Source organism: Bufo gargarizans, chromosome 9, assembly GCF_014858855.1.
Source record: "Bufo gargarizans isolate SCDJY-AF-19 chromosome 9, ASM1485885v1, whole genome shotgun sequence".
NCBI classification, from domain to species: Eukaryota; Metazoa; Chordata; class Amphibia; order Anura; family Bufonidae; genus Bufo; species Bufo gargarizans.
In genome coordinates, this window is record NC_058088.1 from 171,256,688 (window position 1) to 171,282,011 (window position 25,324).

Below are 25,324 nucleotides of genomic sequence, written 5' to 3' on the forward strand. Positions count from 1 at the left end.
CCAAGTGCGCCTTCGGCGCCCCGTAACACCCTCCTAACACTACATACAGCAATACAAAACATCAAGGCTAAGGCTATTTTCACACCTGCAGCACTACGATCCAGCCGGCAGATCCGGCAGAGAATGCAAGGAATCAACCGGACATGCAGCAATTTGTGTCTCTCCAATTCTTGGCATTTTTGCTAGATTGTGGCCAGATGTCTGCTGGAACCCTTTATAGTTAGAGGGGCCGGTGGGCATTCCATATGCATCCAGCAGTGCCGGATCCGGTGAATCACTAAGATGTCAAAGTAGCCTAATACAGCGTGGCGTACCTCTTACATCCAATGACGTCTTCTTTGATGTACTGTAGATGTTCTCTTTCCTCATCTTCTTCTTTCAGACCAGGCCACCATGATGATTTATTTCAGCCATCTCTCGTCTCTGAAGAGTTTGACATCTTAGTTTCCTACTTTTCCATCATCCTCCCACCTTCTCAACATCCCATCGTGCACCCCCAATACTGTGCCCGCTGTGCTCCCCATTACTATACTGCAAAAACAGTCCCCCTAAAAATACTAGTATCACACAGATAGTGCCCCTTCAATAATTATTGACACACAGTGCCCCCAAAAATAATTGCATCCAGCAAATAGTGTCCCTGACACTAATAGTGTAAACATAATGTCCCCCAAAAAGAATTGTGCTAAGCTGATACTGTGCCAAGGTGCCCCCCACAGTAATAGTGCTCCCCAATGTCCAACCACTGGTAATAATTCTCTGCCAGAGCGCACTTTGTAGTAATAGTGCCCCCAAAAGTAATAATGTCCCCACTGTACCCAGAAGTAATAATGCTCCCATAATGCCCATTCATGTCCATAGTCCCCCAGTTGTAATAAAGACATAATGACAGTAGAAAAATGCCCACTTATAATGTGCGCCAGTACAAAAAATAGTGCCCCCCATAATGTGTGCCAATATATAAGGCCCCCCACTTCTCTATAGTGCCCCCATAATGTGTGCCAGTATATAATGCCAATATATAATTCCCCCCCAGTAGATGCCCCCATAGTGCTCCTCTCCCCCACTTTTCCATAATGTGCCAGTATATAATGCCCCCCAGTAGATGCCCCCATAATATGCAAGTATATTGTGCCAATAAATAATGCCCCCCCCCCCCAGTAGTTTCTCCAAAAATATGTGCCAGTATAATGGGCCCCGGGGCAGCATTGGAATTAGACCTCCACCGGTAGGTAAAGGGCTGCCTTCTTTGATGAGTCGAGTTTTCTGCTTGGACGTCGGTGTGTCATGCAAGGAACATCAGAGAACAAACACCCTGCCACCATTTCTGGAAGAACACAGGCTGGTGGTGGCAGCGTTATGGCCTGGAGAATGTTTTCGTGGTATTTTCTAGGCCCATAATGTGCCATTATATAATGACCCCAATAGATACCCCAATAATATGTGCCAGTATATAGGGCGCCCAGCAGATGCTCCCATAGTGCTCCTTTCCTCCACATCCTGGGCAACAGCATAGTGTAAATGAAAAAAAAAATAAACACATATACTTACCTCCATGCCGCTTTCAGGGATGAGATGCAGGCCTCTTCTGGCCTGTCTCCCTGCTGTACACTGCCCGGCTCAGGTGTACTGGGCCGCCACAGTAATCATCTGTATCGCCGGCGATACAGTTGAACATAGAGAGATGAGCGCCTCCACAATGGAAGCGCTCGTTTACCTTGGCCCTGCTGCATCTTAGAATGGGCTCCCCTCCCATGCTGGGCCCCTGTGCAGCCGAACCAGCAGCATAGGCGATATGTCCGCTCCTGCTTTCTATCCCCTCTCTGTCTGAACACCACCAAGACCAGCCCACTCTTACCAAGAGAGGAGGACCAGGGTGGTTAACCCTGTTCCTGCCAACCATACCTCAATTGCTGGAGTATATGGCAGATACATAACATTAATACATAACAAACAGGTTTGGGGTACTGCAGGGGGCTCTCATGATCGTGAGGTCTGTGTACGTACCTACATTGATGCTATCTTCTAGAGTGAAGGAAGTCACATTGCTAAAAATTCATAGAAAGATTGGGAAAAGATCCAACTGCAAACTAGACAGAAAAGAGCCAGATCTCATCAGATATGGCCATAGCCATGCAGCCAAGCTGGACACAGATCCGGTTACTCAGTACTGAGCCAAGCCACAGTGAGCAGCTGACGTTCTAACTAGTGATGATCGAGCATGCTCAGCCGAGTACCGCATGTGCTCGAGCGCGATGCTCGAGTCTCCTACCCGCACGTTTCTTGGCTGCTACGCAGCCAATAAACATGCAGGGGGGTACTGGCACGCACTGTCAGGGTCTGCCATCCGAAATTTTGGGGCCCCTTACACAGCTCAAGGCCTAGGCCCCCCCTCCTACCCCGTTCCATTAGAATCCGTCCTGACTCCGCCTCCCGGCCCCCCTCCACCCCCAAGGACCCACCCCCAATTTCATTATTTTTTTACAACTACAAAGACAGTAAAAAGTGATAATCAGTGATTTCAGTAAGGAATTATTTTTTGACCAAAGAATATGAAGCCTGCTACCACGACAAGGTAGACCCTTTTAAGCAGGACCCTCCACTAACACTAACTACACTACCTTCACCACTTAATCATACTACTGAAAAAAAACGAAATAAGTACTGGTATATATAAATAAGAGAACAGAATACGAGAGTATTGCAGTATGCAGGGATGCAACATTATAGCACCACTACATTTACATGTATTTATTATCAAAAAGCATCAAACATAACATAACAAAAAAAAAAAATTTTTACTGTCCCTTTAAGCAAAAGCCAGACTATAATAAAAGACAAAAACAGACATTAAACTGCATTTATAATAAAGCAATTTACTTACAAAAGAAGCTATTCAGTCGTCTGCTGTGCTGTTGCTTTTGCGGATTCTTTCCCCTCCTTTCTCTCTTTTCCTCAGTGCACAGGGGCACTGTTATGGGGGATCTGTGGATGATGCACTGTTATGGGGGGGGGGGGATCTGTGGATGGCACACTGTCATGGGGGATCTGTGGATGATGCACTGTTATGGGGGATCTGTGGATGACACTGTTATGGGGGCATCTGTGGATGACACTGTTATGGGGGCATCTGTGGATGACACTGTTATGGGGGCATCTGTGGATGATGCACTGTTATGGGGGGGGATCTGTGGATGACACACTGTCATGGGGGATCTGTGGATGATGCACTGTTATGGGGGATCTGTGGATGACACTGTTATGGGGGCATCTGTGGATGACACTGTTATGGGGGCATCTGTGGATGACACTGTTATGGGGGCATCTGTGGATGACACTGTTATGGGGGCATCTGTGGATGACACTGTTATGGGGATCTGTGGATGACACTGTTATGGGGGATCTGTGGATGACACACTGTTATGGGGGATCTGTGGATGATGCACTGTTATGGAGGGGGATCTGTGGATGATACTTTTATGGGGGATCTGTGGATGACACTTTTATGGGGGATCTGTGGATGACACTGTTATGGGGGCATCTGTGGATGACACTGTTATGGGGGCATCTGTGGATGACACTGTTATGGGGGCATCTGTGGATGACACTGTTATGGGGGCATCTGTGGATGACACTGTTATGGGGATCTGTGGATGACACTGTTATGGGGGATCTGTGGATGACACACTGTTATGGGGGATCTGTGGATGACACTGCTATGGAGGGGGATCTGTGGATGATACTTTTATGGGGGATCTGTGGATGACACTTTTATGGGGGATCTGTGGATGACACTGTTATTGGGGATCTGTGGATGGCACTGTTATGGGGGATCTGTGGATGGCACTGTTATGTGGGATCTGTGGATGACACTTTTATGGGGGATCTGTGGATGACACTGGTATGGGGGATCTGTGGATGACACTGTTATGGAGGGGGATCTGTGGATGACACTTATGGGGGGATCTGTGGATGACACTCAACTACTCTCAAACCTAACTGGTCAAACTTGTTAAATGGCTCCCAAACACAATATGCACAATAACACCCCCCACCCCCTCCAACACTTAATTAACCCCTTCATGGCCTAAAAAATTTTTTTTTTCAAAGCAGAACACACAGCTAAATGGGGCTGGGTGGGCTGGCAAGGGAGGGGTTAATAACAATAAGTGATGGAGGATCCTGGCCCTGTGGGATAATCCAGAAAACAGCTTTGCATTTTACCCCCGAGCAAAGACCACACAACATAGAGCTGCCGAGCCAAGTAGACAACATAAGGATCAATATGAAAAGAAATAATTTGGAGCCTTTGAAATAGCTCAGCTCAGTATGCCACCATTAACAGTAAAATTACGGTATAACTTATCATTTTACTGTAAATGGTGGCATACTGAGCTGAGCTATTTCAAAGGCTCCAAATTATTTCTTTTCATATTGATCCTTATGTTGTCTAATGTAATGATAACATCATGGAAACAACCTAATGGACCGTCACCTTAATGAATCAGTGGGGTCCGACCCGTCCAACATGTGATGGAGACAGTGGAGGCTGGAGCATGGAGACGGCACTGACTCCTTCCTGGGATGGCTAAGAGGGCACTAGGGCAGGCTTCCACAAAAGTTCCAGTTCCAAAGACCAGAAGTTCCCACCGCTGCGCCTGGCTGCAAGCCTGCAAACCAGAATTGACTGTCTGGCAGTGGCAGGCGGCGGTGCGCTAATCTGAAGGCGGCGTGAGGCAGAGGCCAGCGTCTGACGTCATGTGCGCAGCTGCGCTCCTCTGCGCAGCGCCAGTGTTTTAAAGGGAAATGCAGCGCCTTCTTACTGGGGTATCGGTTGTACCCCCCTGATGGCGGCCCTGAGCACTGTATAAAGCACCCAATGACATGTGTTCGGCTCAGTCTTAGTCAGGGAGAGCTGAGCATAGGAAGGGAAAGACAGCGTAGGGAGTGTTATTGGAAGATTTTTATTACAAAAACTTTTCAGAGACCCAAAAGTCCTTTTAAGGACTATTGTGTGTGACAGCAGCAATATATATTTTTAGCGCATCCTGCGCTAAATACCGTGTAAAAGGCCGCTGTGGACAGTTAAATTATCCGCACAACATCTCCAGTGTAAAGTGTGCGCATCCCAAAAATATCTGACATCCAGTGTACTTTTTCAATAAACAGTGTCCGCTGAGGACAGTGAGATTAGCTGCGCCACATCTCCAGTGTAAAGTGTGCGCATCCAAAAAATATCTGACATCCAGTGTACTTTTTCAATAAACAGTGTCCGCTGAGGACAGTGAGATTAGCTGCGCCACATCTCCAGTGTAAAGTGTGCGCATCCAAAAAATATCTGACATCCAGTGTACTTTTTCAATAAACAGTGTCCGCTGAGGACAGTGAGATTAGCTGCGCCACATCTCCAGTGTAAAGTGTGCGCATCCTAAAAATATCTGTGCCATCCTGTGTACTTTTTCAATAGACGGTGTTCACTGCGGACAGTGACATTAGCTGCGCTACATCTCCTGTGTAAAGTGTGCGCCTAAAAATTGTATCTGTGACATCCAGTGTACTTTTTACATAGACCCTTTGGACAGTGACATTACCGGTGGTACCTCTCGTGTATAACGTTTCCTCATCCCAAAATACCTGTGACATTCCCTGTAACTTTTTATTAGCCGCTGGTGACAGCATTGACATTATCTGCGCGATATCTCCTGTGTGACGTTTCCACATCCCAAATACCCAAATACCTTTTTACATTTTTTGGGCGCATACACTTCCAAATCCCACGCTACTGTACGTGTGACATACTTTCAAGCATATATCACATTTAAAATGAAGAAGGCGAGCAGTGAGGGACGGGGAAGTGGCCGTGCTGCTGATGGTGCACGCAGAGGCCGTGGCCCTGGGCGCGGTGAAACTGTGCCTGCTGCCAGAGCACAAGAAATACACTCATCCACGATACCTAGCTTCATGTCCCAGTTTGCAGGGTGGCGCAGGACAACGCTCTTGAAGTCAATAAAAAATTATAAAACCAGCCTTGAAAGTACGTTGCCTTAGGTGCGTCGCAGGTCCCAATCGTGAAGTGGGTGCAGTTCACATATATAGATGCGTTTCTTTGTTGGACCGCGCTGCTCCAGGAGAAACAGACTTTCCACACTTTAGAAACAGTTAGATAACCATGGATACAGGAAACAAACAGGCCAAAAACGAAGCCCTTCCTCCTTTCACCTTTCGGCTTCTATGGAAAACCAAGGATGCTGCTCCTTAATGACCTCACTTTGTATCCTGAAGTCCTCCACTTTTGAGCAGTTCCTAAAAACCCTTTTTATTTGCCTTTTAGGTATATTTTTGAGCCAGGGAGACAACTAGAGGTGCCTATGTAACCGTTTACATCTGTCTCCTTAAAAAAGGTCCTGGTCCTTAGCTGATTATCTTTGACAAATATTGTTAGATCTAGAAAATTTATAGTGAATGAGAGGTTCCACTGGTTGTCATTCAGCCCCTCAATGAAGTCTAACAGGCCCTGTTGTCCCCCCCTCCAGAATATCAGGCAGTCATCAATATATCTTTTCCAGATGATAAGTTCTCCAGATTCAGTGCTTTTATTAAGTATGGGCTTGATAGTTACACTTTCCAAGAACCCCAGTTTTAATGAAACCTGATTGATCATAGTGTTTGTGGGCTAGGATTGGCCAATGGAATTTTATGGACTGCTATGTAGGAGACGTGAACTGATGAGTATATTTAGTGTATTTTTGTAAGAAGAAGTTTAATTATATATTTTATTGCTAGATGTTTTTATTGGTGTAATTTGTAATAAGTTATACTGGGCTATTACCGTTTGTACAGGTGGGCGTATACCCACCTGTTGGTTAAAAGACCGTCCTGGAACGGGCGGATTAGATACTCCTGACAAAGCTTTTTGTAACAAAACCCGGGTCGGGTGTTTGGCCTTTTATGTACACTGATTATTATCTACTTTTAAATTGTGAGTATAATAAATCCTTTCTACTACAACCTATGTGAGGTACTTCACTATTTGCTGCCTCCTTGGTTTTCCATAGAAGCCGGAAGGTGAACGGAGGAAGGGCCGCGTTTTTACTCTTGAAGTCAGACCAGTTCGACCAGGTGGTCGGTTGGATTGCAGCAGATAATGCTTCCAGTCAATTAAGCACCACCCTGTCTTCCACCAAGTCCAGTCTTGATACTCCTTTCTCCCACCATGGAGAGTCTGGCCAAACAAGTGATCCCACACTCGGATATTCCGAGGACCTCTTTTCCTTGCCATTCCTTGATTTGGCCCTCTCTTCAAGCACGCTTGAAGAGGGACAGATCTTGCGCCCTGATTCCCAAACTCTTGAGCATCCAAGAAGATAACAGTGGGGAACGGCAATTACTGTTTAATGAGGTGGATGATTATGAGACACAGTTGCCAATAACTCAACAGCAATTACTGTTTCAAGAGGTTAAGGAAGAGGATGAGACACAGTTGTCAATCACTTAGGTTGTGGTTAGGTCAACAAGCAGAGTGAGGAGGTGGAAGAGGAGGTGGTGGACGATGAAGTCACTGACCCAACCTGGGAAGGTGGAAAGCTGAGTGAGGATAGCAGTACAGAGGGGGAGGGATCTGCAGCACCAAAACAGGCTGGAAGAGGCAGTGGGGTGGAAAAAGAGAGAAGGCGGGCCACACCAAACAGGCCCGCAACTGTTCCACGGAGCAGCCCCTTGCGGAAATCTCCCTTGCCAAGGGGTAGGTGTTCCGCAGTCTGGCACTTTTTTGAGGAAAGTGCAGACGACTAAAGAATTGTAATTTGCAACCTGTGCCATACAAAAATGAGCAGGGGCGTAAACACTAGCAACCTCACCACCACCAGCATGATCCGCCACATGGCATCAAAGCACAGTAATACGTGGGCCGAACGCCTGGGTCCACAATCTGTGTCTGCGGGTCACACCACTACCTCCTCTTCCCCGGTGTTACGTGCTGGCCAATCCCCTGTCCAAGACGCAGGCCCGTATGCCTCCTGCCCTGCACCTGGACCTTCGCAAGCACCATCAGCGACCACATCTATTTCCGTGTCCCAGCGCAGTGTCCAAATGTTCTTACCTCAGGCATTTGAACACAAGCGCAAATACCCAGCCACCCACCCACAGGCCATAGCACTAAATGCAAAGCTTTCCAAATTACTGGCCATGGAAATGTTGCCATTTAGGCTTGTGGACACAGAGGCCTTCCGAAGCCTGGTGTCGGCATCCGCCCCCCGTGCCCGCCTTACACGAACATGTGTCCCATAACATCACATGTGCCATGACCAACGCAGTTACTGGCAAGATCCACTTAACCACGGACACATGGACAAGTCCATTCAGCCAGGGACGCTACATTTCCCTGACGGCACATGGGGTAAATGTTATGAAGGCCTGAAGCGCGTCGTACCCTGGGATGGCACAAGTTCTACCGACGCCAAGGATTGCGGGCCCTACGTCAATCAGGGTTTCCACCAGCACCTACGTTAGTGGCTCCAACCCCCACTTCTCCTCCTCTGCCCCCTCCTCCACTTCCACCTCCGAATTATCCACGTGCAGCACCAGTCATCAGTCGGTAGCTGGAAGCAGTGTAGCACTGCAGTGGGGAAGCGGCAACAGGCCGTGCTGAAGCTGATATTCTTAGGGGACAAACAGCACACCGCCGCAGAGCTGTGGCAGGGGATAAGGGACCAGACTGAGCTGTGGCTCTCGCCACTCAACCTTCAACCAGGCATGGTTGTGTCTGATAATGGCCGTAACTTGGTGGCGGCTTTGGAGCTCGGCAAGCTCAGACATATCTCATGCCTAGCCCACTTCTTAAACTTAGTGGTTCAGCGCTTTCTCAAAGCCTACCCCAATTTGCCTGAGCTACTGGTGAAGGTGTGCCGTGTGTGTGCACATTTCCACAAGTCATTGACAGCTTCCGCCGGTCTGGCAACGCTGCAGCAGCGCTTGCAATTGCCAGCTCACTGACTGTTGTGCGACGTGAGCACGCGCTGGAACTCAACGTTCCACATGTTGGCCAGGCTTTGTGAGCAGCAGAGGGCAGTAGTGGAATGCCAGCTGCAACATGGTCGTCGCCTTTCCAGTCAGCTTCCGCTTTTCACAAGCGAGGAGTGGGCATGGGTGTCTGACTTTGAGGTATCAACACAGATGGTGATTGAAGATAACGCTATTATCAGCGTCACCATCCCACTTCTGTGTCTACTCAAACACTCGCTGCACACAATTAAGGACGAAGCTTTGCATGTGGAAGAGGTGGAAATGGGGGAAGACATTACACAGGGTAATAGCCAGACCACCCTCAGTTCGTTTTCTCAGCGCAAATTGGATGATGATAATCAGGAGCAGGAAACGGTTGCCTCCACTACAGAGGGTAGTACCCATGGAAGTTTAATTCCATCTGTTTAGCGTGGGTGGGCAGAAGAGGAGGAAGAGGATTTGGAAATTGAGAGTGATCCTCCTGATGAGGACAGCTAAGTCTTGCCTGCTGGTACTCTGGCACACATGGCTGACTTCATGTTAGGCTGCCTTTCCAGCGACCCGCGCGTTATACGCATTTTAGACAACACGGATTACTAGTTGTTCACCCTTCTCGACCCCCGCTACAAAGAGAACTTCTAATCTCTCATTCCTCTGGTGGGGAGGACGAGCAAAACAGGAAATTTTTTTGAAGATGGTGAAGGAGTACATAGCAGACCGTGTCAGCGTCCTCAGTGATCCCTCAGTGCCTTACAACTACTGGGTGTCCAAGCTGGACACGTGACAAGAACTGGCGCTCTACGCCTTGGAAGTGCTGGCCTGCCCTGCAGCCACCGTTTTGTCAGAGCGGGTATTTAGTGCTGCTGGGGGCATAATAACTGATAAGCGCATGCACCTGTCAACTGAGAATGCTGACAGGTTGACTCTTATAAAAATGAACAAGGCCTGGATTGCCCCTGACTTCTCGACTCCACCTGAGGAAAACGGCTGAACATAAAGGCACTTTAAATGTGTTGTTTATAATGTACTAAATACCCAGTATTCCCATGCACCCCTTCTACCACAAACAAGGGTATATGGTTGAATCTTCCTTTTCTCATCCTCCTCTTCCATCATATCAACATGCTTATTCGATGCATATAATGCCCTCGCATATAATGTTTTACAGTGTCAGCTCAGCTGCAGGCCCTCGCATAATTTTTTTTTAGAGGTTTAGAGGGTCAGCTCACCAGCAGGCTCTCACCTACAATCTTTTACAGGGTCAGCTCACCTGCAGGCCCTCAGATACAATCTTTTAGAGCAGGCATCCTCAAACTGCGGCCCTCCCACTGTTGTAAAACTACATCTCCCACAATGCCCTGCTGTAGGCTGATACCTGTAGGCTGTTCGGGCATGCTGGGAGTTGTAGTTTTGCAACAGCTGGAGGGCCGCAGTTTGAGGATGCCTGTTTTACAGGGTCAGCTCACCTGCAGGCCCTCACCTACAATCTTTTACAGGGTCAGCTCACCTACAGGCTCTCACCTAATTATACCTAATAGGTACTTTGCGTGCATGCTGCCTTGCTTGGAAGTGGTAGCCGCAGCTGTTTCTCAGGCTCCCTCTCCGGAATCAAACCCTGATTCCCCATTACCCATGGTCATGATCACCGTGGTTTGCGCGTAAAATAACATAGAAAGTTGATAGGGCAGACATCCGATTAGATCGTTGCCATCACGGGGACGTGCGATCGGGCCCAGGTTATCTAGAGTCACCAAAGCGGCAGCAGACCCTCGCCCATAATGTTTTAGATGGGATGGTCAGATCAGCAGGCACTTGCTCCAAATGTTTTTGAGGGTCACCAGCAGGCCATCAATAATTTTTCAAGGCTGTGTATGATGCCCTCCTTTATGTGTAACAAAGGGTGTATTGTAGTGCCGGTTCCTTGTAATTTTTAGCAGCACTTGCACTTTATATACAAGTAAATATAAAATTCCTAAAAATTTTCCTCTAAAATCAATTTTATCTTTCGTTTTGTGCGTATTATTGTCAGTCTGTGAAAGTGGCGTACTACTCGGACAACATCGTTCCCAGCAGCGAACTGGGAGTCCAAGATGCATCCAGACATCCTCCCCATGCTGTTTTCGAACCATTTCAGTGGTGTTTCCATCAATTTCTGACCTTTTCCTATGAACCAGACACTCTCCCCTCTTCAGAGCAGATGATGCCTGGTTTAATGCTCGGGTTCTCCCATTGACTTCCATTGTACTCAGGTGCTCGGTAGAGCCCCCGAGCACTATAGTTACAACATTTCTTCTCAATGCCAGATTGCTATAATGGATAATAGAAGTAAAGGGACAGTCATACATGCAATGCAGAGGGCATCCAGGCCGCAGAAGACCAGATCCATCAAGCTAATGAGATTCTTAATTACGTAACATATTGTAGGTGTTGAAGAAAGGTTTAGTCCTCGTTATCAATTACACAAGATGTAACAGTCACATCTCATTAGCTCTTAATTTAGGGTAATTATTAGCGAAAAATTCATTTTTTTTTCTGGTTTCATGGTAAACACAGCAGAGTTTTCTCACCAGGGCACAGAAAGTTGCTACCGGGCATTCGCATCTATTCCAATATTGTATGCCGAGTGTCTGTGTTGCCTAAGAAAGACCGGACATGTAGAGCTGCTATACTTAAAGGGCATCTGTCAGCAGTTTTGTACCTATGAAGCTGGCTGACCTGTTGCATGTCCTCTTGAAGGCATCTGTGTTTGTCCCATGTTCATATGTGTCCGCATTGCTGAGAAAAATAATGCTTTAGTATATGCAAACGAGCCTCTAGCAGCAAGAGGGGTGTTGCCATTACTCCTAGAGGCTCTTCTCCCTCTGCAACTGTGGGGCCCCCGCACTTGATTGATAGGATCCGGCAGTGAAAATGTGATCATGCCTGGACCTGCCAAAATACAGAGGGCGCAGCAGTTGCAGAGAGAGCGGAGCCTCTAGGTGTAATGGCAACGCCCCCGTTGCTCCCAGAGCCTCATTTGCATATATCACAAAAACATCATTTTTCTCAGCAATGTGGCCACATATGAACATGGGACCAACACAGATGTCTTCAGCTGCTAAGCGCACATGTAACAGGTCAGCCGGTGTCTTAACACTGAAGGATTTTACATAAAATTTTCCCATCATCGTTACTTGAATGAATCCTATCCGGCTCCCATAGAAGGGAATGCCAGATACAGAAACAGCGCAGCACAGCAAGCTCGGCCATTTCTGTACAACCAACCATCCAATTATTTGGCCAACGGGACGAGGTCATACATTCTAGAAATAGAGGTGGAACCTGTTCCCATATCTATCAGACAATTAGGACATAACTTGAAGACGATCCATAAACATCTGAGACGAGAAATCCTCTACTTAAGAGCTAGACTGCATGTAGTTCACCATTAGCTCCACTGGAGGGCACCATCTGACCAGTAAGACTACATTTACACTATGTTTGACGCATATGCTGAGAAATTCTATATTGTACATTTTTTATTTTTAACACAATCCTGATGTATGTGAATGAATGAATTGCAAGCTTTTCTGGCATGTAAACTGAGCTCAAGTTCCAGTAAGATTTTGAATAAAACACCTTAAACTGTGACCTTGCCCTACCCTCCTGGATCCATAATGCACACACAAGTTCTCCTTGTGTTACAAATACATCTCCTTAATAGCCATTGTTCTGCACTATAGGTACATACACAATGGATAGAATACAGTATTTTTATCATTACCTCCCGCAGAGCCACAAATGAAATGAAAGGCACAGGGTAAGGGCCACTTCGGTCTATGCATTTTATGGGGAGGACTGCACGATCCGGTCTATGAACGCATGCACCTCCTATAAATGTCCACTAGAGGGCCCATTCTAAAGGGATTCTGACCACTTCCTTAGACGTCAGCAGTGTGTAGTCATGAAGAAAGGCAGGTGTGGTGGATGTGCCATGGGCTGTCTGCACGGATAGCCCCTATTACAGTCATGGGTAAATGGGTTGTAAAAAGGGATGATTATTGGTTTTTGGGTAAAGGGTGGCGGTATTTCTGAGCCTGCAGAGCACCACGTGCTATTGATGTGAGAGGTAAATATCAGCTACGAAGGTGCGCTAGGGTGGACCGACACAGTACAGCGGAGCAGCACACCGCCAAAACGAACCAGGAGGCTACCAGACGTGTCTAATATAACCGTTCAGAGAAGCCTATCAGGCTCCAAAGATTTCACTGCACCTTTGTTAATGGAGCTGCATTGGCAGAAAAGGCATCAATTCTCACGCCAGCAATGGATTGGTAAAGGGCTTCCTTCGCCGATGAGTCGCGTTTTCTGCTCAGACTTTGGTGCGTCCGGCGAGAAACAGCGGAGAACAAACACCCTGCAACCATTACTAAGAACGCAAGCTGGTGGTGGCAGCGTTATAGTCTGGGGGATGTTTTCAGGGCATTTTCTGGGCCAACTCATCCATGTGGAAGGTGGTCTCAACCCATTTTGGTATGAATCCATCCTTGCAGATCATGTACACCCCCATACATGCTGATTGTCTTCACTGGGGCTTATGGTATCTTTCAGAAAGACAATGTGAAGTGTCACACGGCTAGAAATGTCTGACATTGGTTGGAAGAGCATGACCAAGACTTCCAAGTACTACCCAGGCCCCCTAATTCCCCAGACTTGAACCCAATTGACCACCTCGATCGTGTTCACCCTATGGATCCTCCAGCAGCTGTGGGATGCACTGCAGTCATCATGGCTCCACATACCTGTGACAACCTACCAGGACCTTATGGAGTCACCCCCAGCCCGCGTAACTGTTGCACACGCCATTTACTCTGGATATTAGCTGGTGGTCAGAATAATGTGACTGTGTATATTAACATATGGAAGATTTGCAACTTCTATAGAGCTGTATGCTTCCCCATAGAGAGATGTTGGGGTTTCTGAAGTGGCTGTGTACAGTAAAGCATATGCATTATGCCCACAGTATAGAGGTATGGAAGCTATACACAACCTATGGGTCCTAAGATTTCAGCTTGAGGACCGCCTCAAAATGTAAAGTAAATGGTAAAGGGTAATATTATGCTCTGCTCATTTATAGAGGAATATGAATGGAGTACAGGATCCCCACCGCACTGCTAGATCCACCGCCCAGGAAAACTTCTGTTAGAAAGCATTAGCAAAAAATTGTATAGAAAAGTTTTATTCCGATTAATGACAAAACCATGAGAACTTTATACACCCGGACCAGTCGCTCTTCTCCTCCTCCTCATGCTTGGATGTTGCCCTTTGCAGTGTATGCGATGTAATATAATACAATGCCGATCAATCCGGCCAGCACTTCTGTGGACACCCAAGGACCATTCCATGCCCCCTGAAACAAAAGGATACAAGTTACTAACCCTCACCAAATACATGGCTGTCATTACAGCTCTCATAGGAGATGTCACCCAGCTTTCCAAGTGTCCTGACAACTCCAGCTTCTTATTCAGTGATCCCCGCTCCTATATTACTGTATAATTAGGCAAATTTGGGAATCTAAGGCTACTTTCCCACTAGTGGCAGGACGGATCCGACAGGCTGTTCACCCTGTTGGATCCGTCCTGCCGCTGGACTAAAAGTACTGCATGTCCGACTTTAGTCCGGCGGCCTCTCACCGGGCCGGAGCTCTGCCCCTGTCCCCATTATAGTCAATGGGGACAGAGCGGGCGTCCATTGGCACGGCGAAAGCAGAAGCAGTTCTAAGAAACTTCTGACCAGAATTTAAACAAATTACTTTCATACTGGAGATCACACACGTTTGTCAAAAAATAGATAAAGTAAGAAATGACTGAATGGGACAATTTGGGATTTTTTTCTAAAGCTACTTTCATACTTGCGGCAGAATGATCCGGCAAGCAGTTCCATCACCAGAACTGCCTCCCGGATCCGGCAAAACGTATGCTAACTGATGGCATTTGTAAGACTGATCAGGATCCTGATAAGTCTGAAAAATGCCTGATCAGTCAAAAAAATACATTGAAATGCCGGATCCGTCTTTCCGGTGTCATCTTGCAAAATGGATCTGGCATTTATTTTTGTCACATTTTTACCAGTCTGCGCATGCGCAGACCGGAATGACGGATCCGGCACTAATACATTCCTATAGGAAAAAATGCCGGATCCGGCATTCAGGCAAGTCTTCAGTTTTTTGGCCGGAGATAAAACCGTAGCATGCTGCGGTATTATCTCCGTCCTGATCAGTCAGAAAGACTGAACTGAAGACGTCCTGATGCATCCTGAACGGATTGCTCTCCATTCAGAATGCATGGGGATAAAACTGATCAGTTATTTTCCGGCATTGAGACCTTTTGACGCAACTCAGTGCCGGAAAAGAAAAACGCAAGTGTGAAAGTACCCTAACTTAGGGTACTTTCACACTTGCGTTTTTCTTTTCCGGTATTGAGTTCCGTCCTAGGGGCTCTATACCGGAAAAGAACTGATCAGTTTTATCCCCATGCATTCTGAATGGAGAGTAATCCGTTCAGGATGCATCAGGACGTCTTCAGTTCAGTCTTTCTGACTGATCAGGACGGAGATAATACCGCAGCATGCTACGGTTTTATCTCCGGCCAAAAAACTGAAGACTTGCCTGAATGGCATTTTTTCCTATAGGAATGTATTAGTGCCGAAATGCCAGATCCATCCTTCCGGTCTGTGCATGCGCAGACTGGTAAAAATGTGAAAAAAAATAAAAACGCATCCGTTTGTCCATATGACAAACGGACAGACGGATCCGTTCTTGCAATGCATTTGTAAGACGGATCAGGATCCTGATCAGCCTTAAAATGCAATCAGTTGGCATACGTTTTGCCGGATCCGGCAGGCAGTTCCAGCGACGGAACTGCCTGCTGGATTCCTCTGCCGCAAGTGTGAAAGTACACTTAGGTCCGGCCTGGCACACAATGCAAGTCATTATACTTATTATTTATTGTACTGCTCCTGATGAAGGGACTTTTGCATGGTCCCGAAACGCGTTGAGCCGGATTTACTTATGTAATAAAGAACCTGAAAAGATGCCCAGTGTGACGATGACTGCCTTCATCTTCTAACACTCTACAGGCGATCCAGGCTGGGGGGGGGTTAATAGGGTCACCCGGTGTTGGTTTATCCGGGTTACCACCCCCCTCGTGAAGTCAGTCACAATATTAATTTTATGGTTTTATTGTCATTCTCCATTTACACCTCTAACACGCTTTTGTTATGTTGTGATGTCTACCCCTCCACTACAGGCCCTAGCCTAATTTGGGTCACTTGTGCGAGTCTGACTGATAAACTATCACTTTGTTTCTGGATCTATAGATATAGACAGAGACCTAATTCTTGAACAATCGTTCTCATTAACTATGGGGTACAGCTCCTTAGGACCCCTGTGGATTACAAACTAGAGGTATTGATTTGGCGCCATTAAGTGGGTAGAGGTTTGGTTGCATCAGGTGGGATAGCCCCCTTGACCTTCCACATCTAACCTATATTGTCTTTGCACTCTCTCCATGGAAGACACACACGCTCGGCCAAGTGTGTATGTGGGGTCAGGAGAGATAGTCGCCCTAACAAGGATTCTGACGATAGCTATTAAAAAGGTGTATAGGCACTTATCAGAATATCTGTCTGAGGCAGCCACAGCCAAGAACTAAGGCTGCTGTAAAAGGACAAGTATTCCAATCTCCACAATGAATGTCTGAGATAAGAAAAACCTTGTAAAGGGCATCTGTCAGCAGATTTGCACCTATGACATTGGCTGACCTGTTACATGTGCACTTGGCAGCTGAAGACATCAGTGTTGGTCCCATGTTCATATGTGCCCGCATTGCTGATAAAAATGAAAGTTGTAATATATGCAAATGAGCCTCTAGGAGCAACGAGGGCGTTGCCATTACACCTAGAGGCTCAGCTCTGCAACTTCCGCACTTTGACTTTAGGAGAAGTCAGGGCCAGGTAGGATGACATTTTCACTGTCTGGCCTGTTAAAGTGGAAAGGGCGCGGCAGTTGCAGAGAGAGCAGAACCTCTAGGTGTAACGGCAACGCCCCAGTTGCTCCTAAAGCCTAATCTGCATATATTAAAATTACATTTTTCTCAGCAATGTGAGCACATATGAACATGGGACGAACACAGATGCCTTCAGCTGCCAAGTGCACATGTAACAGGTCAGACAGTTCCATAGGTACAAAACTGCTGACAGATGCCCTTTAAGTTGTTGATCATAAAATAAAGCTCAGGTTCCAGTACAGCACGGATCAGTGTGTGGTGATCTTACCCTATGATCAACATTGACGGTGAAGAGAGGCTTGATGGCAGAGATGTCTTCATTGTTCCTCTGGGCCTAGAAAACAAAAAGTATTCATGAGACCACTGAAATATTATGAAATGGGGGGCTAAACCATGAAGGTGCAGCAACGCCTCCCTGAGAATGCTCTGCTCTTCTGAGCTTCTGCTTGGCTTTTCCAGCACGCAGAGTACAGATTCATAGAAAGCATATAAGATCTGTACTCCGTATGCTGGAAAAGCTGAGCAGAGGCGTTAAAAACCCGAAGGTGCAGAGCGCTCTGAGAGGCGCTGTTGCATCTTTGTGGTTTCAGCAAAGGTTAGGTCCCCGTTAATAGACAGAAGCCAGAACACTGCCCCCTGCTGACCTTTCTCAGGATACTATAAGATTCCTCATCAAAGAACTTCACTTCGTAGGTGCCGGAGTGAGCGTTCTTGTGTTCCAAGCTCCAGGAGACCTAGGAGAAAGGTAATGAAGAGATCATTAGATATTCGGTTTCTGCAATTTTCATTTGTCAGGGTAGAGTCAGAACCTTCATGGTCAGACAAGCATAGCTGGGCTATGACTATGCGGTGAGCTGACAAGCAGCGAACATGTATGGCCATGGCGACATCTGGTATCTCATATCTGTATTATTAATCAGATTTTTCTTATACAGTATTTATAGCACAAAACACAAGGCCGGATCTCCATTACCAGAAGGAATGAATGACCCCCATGTGGAGGACCAGTTTGATTTTAATGAGCAAAGATTAAAAGGGGTTCTCCGGGTTCATTTACCATGTAGGAGTGGAGCATCTGCGCATTTCTTGCTCTGAGGCTCCCCCTTGCCCTGCGCTGCATCCCGCAGGACATGGGCTGTTTGTTTACCGCCAGTGACGTATCAGGCTTTTTCTCAGTATGATTGGTGGAGGCTTCCGCCTAGCAGCGATCCCGGTAACGTCACCGGCACTAACGGGCAGTCTTCAGCTCTGTCTTAGGGCTCATGCACACGACCGTTGTCGTTTTGTGGCCCTTTTTTCACAGATCCGTTGTTCCGAATCTGAGTTTTTTTTTTCTTCCTCTCTCTCTGATTTAAGTTCTCTTCTGTTCCGTTATTCCACAAAACATATCCGTATTGTTTCCGTATGCAATCCCTTTTTTGCGGATTGGAAACAGTAACTTATTAATCACCAAAACACATGAGCAATATGGGCTGGGCATAGCATTTCTTTAGTATGGATCCACAAAATACGGATGACATACGGATGTATTTAGAAACATAGAATGTGTCGGCAGATAAGAACCATTTGGCCCATCTAGTCTGCCCAATATACTGAATACTATGGATAGCCCCTGGCCCTATCTTATATGAAGGATGGCCTTATGCCTATCCCATGCATGCTTAAACTCCTTCACTGTATTTGCAGCTGCCACTTCTGCAGGAAGGCTATTCCATGCACCCACTACTCTCTCAGTAAAGTAATACTTCCTGATATTACTTTTAAACCTTTGCCCCTCTAATTTAAAACTATGTCCTCTTGTAGCAGTTTTTCTTTTAAATATTCTCTCCTCTTTTACCTTGTTGATTCCCTTTATGTATTTAAAAGTTTCTATCATATCCCCTCTGCGTTCTGTATTTTTTGCGGACCCATTGACTTGAATGGGGCCTTGGACCGCGATTTGCGGACAATAGGACATGCACTACTTTCTTGCGAAACAGAATGCACACGGAGTACCTTCTGTTGTTTTTGTGGACGCATTGAAGTAAATAGTTCTGCATACGCATTTTTAAATATATTTTTGAAAACGTAAGAAAGTACAAAGGGGAATCACACACAAATGTGATGGATATTGAGGGTTCACCACCTGACTGGGTCACCCAGTCCCAGTGTAAATAGTAAAAAAAAAAATATATATTATGAATAGTGGAAAAAAAATTAAAAATAAATAAAAAAAAAAGACAGGTGTGCACTCCTAGTTTTGCATAAAGGTAAATGATTTATTAAAATATATAAAAAAAATATACATAAAAAAAATAATAAATGGGCCTATGACATATCTCCCTCAAATATTCTCAAACCATCTGCCATAGTAATACAACCCTCAGTGGGATTCAGCTGGATTTATTATATCCTTGTACGGTTTTATATGGTAGCTATATTTCTAGATACAGAGTAGAATATGAATATAAATCCAGGAGAAGATATTATATGTTATGAGAGCCAACAGATGTGAATTAGGGCACTTTCACACTTGCGGCAGAGGATTCCGGCAGATGGAACTGCCTGCCCGATCCGTCAAAACGCATGCAAACTGATAGTATTTGTCAGACGGATCAGTCTTTCTGATGTCTTCTGGAAAAACGGATTTATTTATTTTTACATTTTTTGCGGACTTGGCCCCGGGTGTTCCGGCAAAATGGATCCGGCATTAATGCATTTCAATGAGAAAAAAAATCCCGCTTCCGGCAAGTGTTACGGAATTTTGGACGGAGATAAAACCACAGCATGCTGCGGTATTATCTCTGTCCTGAAAAGTCAAAAAGACTGAACTGCAGACATCCTGAACGGATTTCTCTCCATTCAGAATACATGGGGATAAAACTGAGCAGTTATTTTCCGGTATTGAGCCCCTAGGACGGAACTCAATGCCGGAAAAGAATAACGCTGGTGTGAAAGTACCATTAGCCTTTTTGTTTGCGCGATATAGATATATATATTTGAAGAGTCTTCTATACTCATCTGCCTACCTATAGGACAGGGAATTACTATTATGAACTCATGTTGAATACTACTGAATATTGAAGGGCAGTATTGCTATATTTTGTGAAAACCCAATATAGCCATATATCCATATCTACTTCCATTTATTTTTTTATACATTTTTTTTCTTCCTACAATCATGTATTGGAATTAATATATACTTATTCTCTATTTTACAGTATCTGTACTATAAATGTGAATGAAGTGGCAATAAGTTTTTTTTATATATTTTTTTTTGGGGGGGGGAGGAAATTGTATACGTATTATTTTTTATCTTTATTAAATAATTGACCTATATGCAAAACTAGAAGAAGGAGTGCACACCTGGTTTTTTTTTACTTATATTTTTAAAAACACTTACTTTTTCTTGTTGTTTTCTTTTAAGCCTCACTAGGGGACTAAACATGTGATCTTCAGGTCGCTTCTACCATACACTGCAATGAATCATCATCGCAATGTATTGCAGATTCGCTATGTTCTTATAGAGCCCTGCCACCTGCAGGTCTGCATAAGAACTACAGTCGTAACAGGCTGGGAATTTTCAGAGACCCAGGCTATTACCACACGGTCTCAGCGCGAGGGAGCTGTACAGGCCCTGGGAGCGCAGCACTCTTGGGGAAAGCCGGGCACGGCATCTGAGGGGTTAAATGTCTGAGAGCGGCTTCATTGCCAATTTCAGACATTAGCCCTGGGTCCCTGCTATTTAAAACATAAAAAAAAAAAAAAAAAAAAAAAAAAAAAAAAAAAAACTGTGGCTATGGCGCCTGCGCCATTCACTGATGGCTTACTTTGTGATAATGGACGATTCTGGAGGTGGGCAGGGGCCGCTGCCCACAATCAAGGCATTGTCAGTGGCAGCACTGACACAATCAGGGAAGCCGGCTCAGTGTGCGCAGCGAGTAAGATTCCTACCTGGTATCTTCCAATGTCCTGGCCTCGGGTAACTGGAAATTGCTTCCCATTTACATCCGCATAAAGTGCAACGTTCTGCAGGGAAGAAAAGACAAGACAATGTCCGGTCAGAATATGTTCTATTCTCAACGGAAGCCACATCCGCTGTAGTAATAACATCGACTTATCAAGTTACAATTCCACATTATGTCCCCCTAAGGCCTCTTGCATACGAAGGTTGTGTGCCCATGGCCATACGGCAGGTCCGCAATACACAGGCACCAGCCCGTGTGCACTCTGTATCACGGATGCGGACCCTTTCACTTGAATGGGTCCGCAATCATGGAGATTAGGAACGGGAGCACGGATCGGAACACTACGGAGTGCTTCCGTGGTGTTTCTGTCCGTGCCCAGTACCGCAAAAAAAAAAAAAAAAAAATATAGAACTGTTCTATTTTTCGCAGTGCGGATGGATAATGGACCCATTCAAGTTGAAAGGGTCTCGATCCGCCCCGGCCACCGCACGAACGTTGCAGTCCTCAATGCACGGAACGGATGCCCAACGCAAGAGGCCTAAGAAAGTAGGCCACAACAGTCCTAGCACTGCAAACGTAGAAACCCCTAGAGGCACACCGACAATCAGACCCAAACATATCCATCCCCTCCCATCCTCCAAGAGTCACGTGCTGCCAGAGAGGAGTCCGGCTTATTCATGAGCCTCTGCTCCCTGACAGCTTTCTCCTAGGGCGATTGGGGGAATGTAGGTGGCAGGTCCCCTTTAAATATGCAAGGATAAAATATCCTCCACCTTCTTGTCTTCAACGCTGTAGCGGTGACATACAGGTTTACGACACCTGACTGCTGCAGCTGAGCGCAGCAATTGGCTGCATGTCACCGCCGCAGCCTTGTAGACAGTGGGGGGAGGACGAGAAGGAGAATATAGGATTAAGGTATTTAGTGACATAGAGCTCTTTTAGGTAACTTAGACAACCCCCTTAACTACAGCCGAGACCCCACGACCCCTGGGTAGTCAAACGCTCAAAAAGTGAACACGTATCCTACAATAGTGCGAAAACCCCTTTAAATGTGCCCATCGGATAATATCCCTCGTCACATTTCCAATCCGGTGCCCAGCAAGGACAGTGGGGGAGATTCATCAAAACTGATGTAAAGGAAAACTGGCTTAGGGCTCATGCACACAAACATTTTTTTTTCTGTGTCCGTTCCGTTTTTTTTTTTCCGGCCCGTATGCCAAACCATTCATTTCAAAGAGGCCGCAAAAAAAAAATAAAGATAAAAATGACTCCGTGTACATTCCGTATGTCAGCAAGTCCATTTGGCAAAAAAAATTAATAAAATTATAACATGTCCAATGGATCCGCCAAAAATACAGATTTAACACAGACATCACACGGATGTCATTTTTTTTTTTTTTTTGCGTATCGCAAAATACATACAGTGGTGTGCATGAGCCCTTAGGGAGAGTTCACATCTCAGTTTCATTTTCCGTTCTTATATCCATTAAAAAAACGGATCCTGTTGCTTCAGTTGGCATCCGTTTGAGCCATTTCCATCCGAGATACGTTTTTCGGCGGAAGAAAAAAAGCAGATCACGCAGGACTTTTTTTTCCCCCACCTAAAAAACGGATCTCAGATGGAAATGGCTGAAACAGACGCCAACTGATGCAACAGGGTCCGTTTTTTTTTCCTCTTCTGATGGATCAGTAGAACGGAAAGTGAAACCCACAGTTTCCCATAGCAACCAATCAGATTCCACCTTTCATTTTCCGAGGGAATGCTGAAGAATGAAATCTGATTGGTTGCTAGGGGCAACTAAACCAGTTCTACTTTACACCAGTTTTGATAAATCTCACCATTGCGTTGCGTTTCACACTGCGGTCAACATTAGGACCAGAGCAGATGTTTAAGGGGGTTTTCCGGAAGTGACGAGTATATATCAGATCCACCGCCGCCAATCAGCTGTTTGAAGAGGCCGCTGCACTCGGGGTCACCTCCATTGCCCCACTGAAGTGAATAGGACTTGGCTGCAATACCAAGCACAGCCACTATACAATGGAGGGCGCTGTGTTTGGTATACTATGAAGAAGCACGTCCGAGGGTGGAGGAGCAGAATCCAGAAAACCCCTTTAACAAGCCCAGGGGGGGAGGCATTCACATTGTCCAAACCAGTGGACGGAGAAGACCCCATGTGCCATACATGTGACTGTCCTGCTCTCTTCAGTGGTCGCGGCTTATGGGCACAGGCCTGCCAATGGTTCGGAGCAGTACTTCTCTCTAGCATGGGGTACACTATGGGGAGGTCATTATCAGGACCACACCAGAAATCCATAGCCATGCTGAGGGGGGTCCTGCGGTATAATTACCTGTGCGCCATTGGTGCACACCAGCGAAATCTCCACAATGAAAGCCACTTCCGAGGAGATGACGGCGTCTGAGGTAGTGTAGTAGGCCGGGACGATGACTGGCTCCGTGCAGGTCTCCGCTGAAAGAGAAGGCATGGTGAGAAAAACTACAATATCAAGGGGTCCGGCTGCCCCTCCCTGGCACTGAGGAGGGCACTGCCAACTTGCAGAATACATTACTGCAGCGGTTTTATACAAGAGAGATGTGTGAACAAGTCTGTCCCATCTTAGACATTGGTCGGACCACCTCTGGGACCCGCTCCCATCTCCTGAGTGAGGAGCAGCCATCCTCCATTTATTTCTATGGGACTGCCGAAAATAGCCAAGCGCTGACCGCGCTTGTGTGGCGCCCTCTCCATTGATTTCTATGGGAATTCCGAAAAAATGGCCGTGCGCGATTACTCGGCTATGTTCAGAGCTCCCATATAAATGAGCAGAAGGCGCGCCCCCCAAGCTCCCCTTCACTTTCGGGGGACCTATTGGAGATAGGTGCGGGTTTCTGAGGTGGGACCCGCACCTATCACATGGCATGTCCAGATAAGTCCAACAAATTCACGGGATAGGGAGATAAATGATGGGTGGGGGACAGACCACCGGGGCCCCTGCTGATCATGAGTATGGGGGCCAGTGCTTTTCCATTTGAAGAGAGGTGGCCCCGCATTCATGCTTCAGCTCTATCTCCGTCAGACCTATAGAGCTGAAAGCGTATGCGTGTCTGACGCTCCATTCAAAAAGGGAGAACAGACCCCTGATCTCATGATCGGAGGGGGCCCCAGCGGTCAGACCCCCATCATTCAGACACCTATTCCTTATCCTGCGGATAGGGGATTAATTATCTTGATGGGACAAGCCTTTTAAATGAGAATTTGCAGGCCCAATGCCTGAGGCTGCACTACTGAGACAACAGTCCCTTCTGATCAGTCATCATGGCAATGTCTGAGGCTGCACTACTGAGACAGAGTCTGAGACAACACAGTCCCTTCTGATCAGTCAGGTACAATGTCATCATGGCAACCTCGTGGATTTCGGCCATCCCCGATATTCCCCTGCCATATACCCAGCAGATTCTCAGTAGTGCGGCCTCAGGCTTTGGCACATAATATAATAGAGTCCTATTTCCGGGTGGGTTTCTCCGTGACGACCGGTTAAAGGGCTATTCCCACCTCGAGGATAGGCCATCATTGGGACTGGGGGTCCACTAGGTGCTAAGAGTCCTATATACATATACTGGTGAATAGTAGGCACTGAGCAGGCATCACTTTTCAGGGGGCACAGCATATAAAAGTCAATATTAGGTATCTGTACGGCTCACTTCAGTGGTTGGGCACACTGTGGCAGCACCCACCAATGGTTCGGAGCAGTAGGTCTCTCTAGCATGGGGTACACTATGAGGGGATCACTGATCACATCCCACCATAAATCCATAGCCATGCTGCCAACTACTTACTGGGGGCACTGGGATTCGAACCTAGGACGTCTGCATTCCCAGTCAGAGCACTAACCCCTGAGCCACCCCCTCCAGTCTAACCATGCCCTGAGAGTAGAGGATGTATTCCCCCCCCCCCCCCCTGGCACTACCCACCTCACCACTCACCTGTACAACCCGCCACAGCCAGCAGCAGTGCCACCAACACACGCAAAGCTCCTGCCATGATGCCAACTGAGACACGACACCTCTCCGCCGCAGGAACCCTTTCGAAGAAGGGGGAGGAGCCACACAGGGCCACCTCAGCTTGAAACGCAATGCACCCTGGGACAGGATTTACAAACGGCCATCTTTACTGTGGGAATCGCCTTCACGAAAACTACAGGGCTATTTTTTAACACCGCGCCCGAAAGCCATACCCCAAGACGTCGCTTTATTGTGTCAAACCATATGACAATTGGCGACATTTCGCCTCCCTCTCTGTGCGTACAGCTAAAGCGTCTTCATGCCAGTATTAA

At 46.6% G+C, this 25,324-nt stretch overlaps 1 protein-coding gene and 2 non-coding genes across 3 annotated transcripts; all 3 read right to left on the minus strand.

Moving 5' to 3' along the window:
- Positions 1-14,201: 14,201 nt before the first annotated feature.
- SSR4 (signal sequence receptor subunit 4) lies at positions 14,202-25,131 on the minus strand. The gene is made up of 6 exons (XM_044305924.1): positions 24,975-25,131; positions 23,342-23,460; positions 20,979-21,053; positions 17,690-17,779; positions 17,314-17,379; positions 14,202-14,389 (listed from the first exon to the last, which is right to left on the minus strand). Exons 1-6 carry the CDS (start codon positions 25,030-25,032, stop codon positions 14,285-14,287), a joined length of 513 nt encoding a protein of 170 aa, XP_044161859.1. The 5' UTR covers positions 25,033-25,131; the 3' UTR covers positions 14,202-14,284.
- LOC122919993 lies at positions 23,180-23,315 on the minus strand. The gene has a single exon (XR_006386870.1). It is a non-coding gene; the product is annotated as a small nucleolar RNA SNORA42/SNORA80 family (small nucleolar RNA).
- On the minus strand, positions 24,678-24,813 carry LOC122919991. Its single transcript, XR_006386869.1, has one exon. It is a non-coding gene; the product is annotated as a small nucleolar RNA SNORA42/SNORA80 family (small nucleolar RNA).
- Positions 25,132-25,324: the final 193 nt, after the last annotated feature.

Excerpts from the sequence above, each read along its gene's own strand:
- SSR4 (XM_044305924.1), bottom strand. The coding sequence starts at position 25,032 with ATGGCAGGAGCTTTGCGTGTGTTGGTGGCACTGCTGCTGGCTGTGGCG. Across the intron at positions 23,461-24,974 it reads GGCTGTGGCGGGTTGTACAG|CGGAGACCTGCACGGAGCCA; the intron begins GTGAGTGGTGAG and ends CTTCTCTTTCAG. Across the intron at positions 21,054-23,341 it reads TGTGCACCAATGGCGCACAG|AACGTTGCACTTTATGCGGA; the intron begins GTAATTATACCG and ends TCTTCCCTGCAG.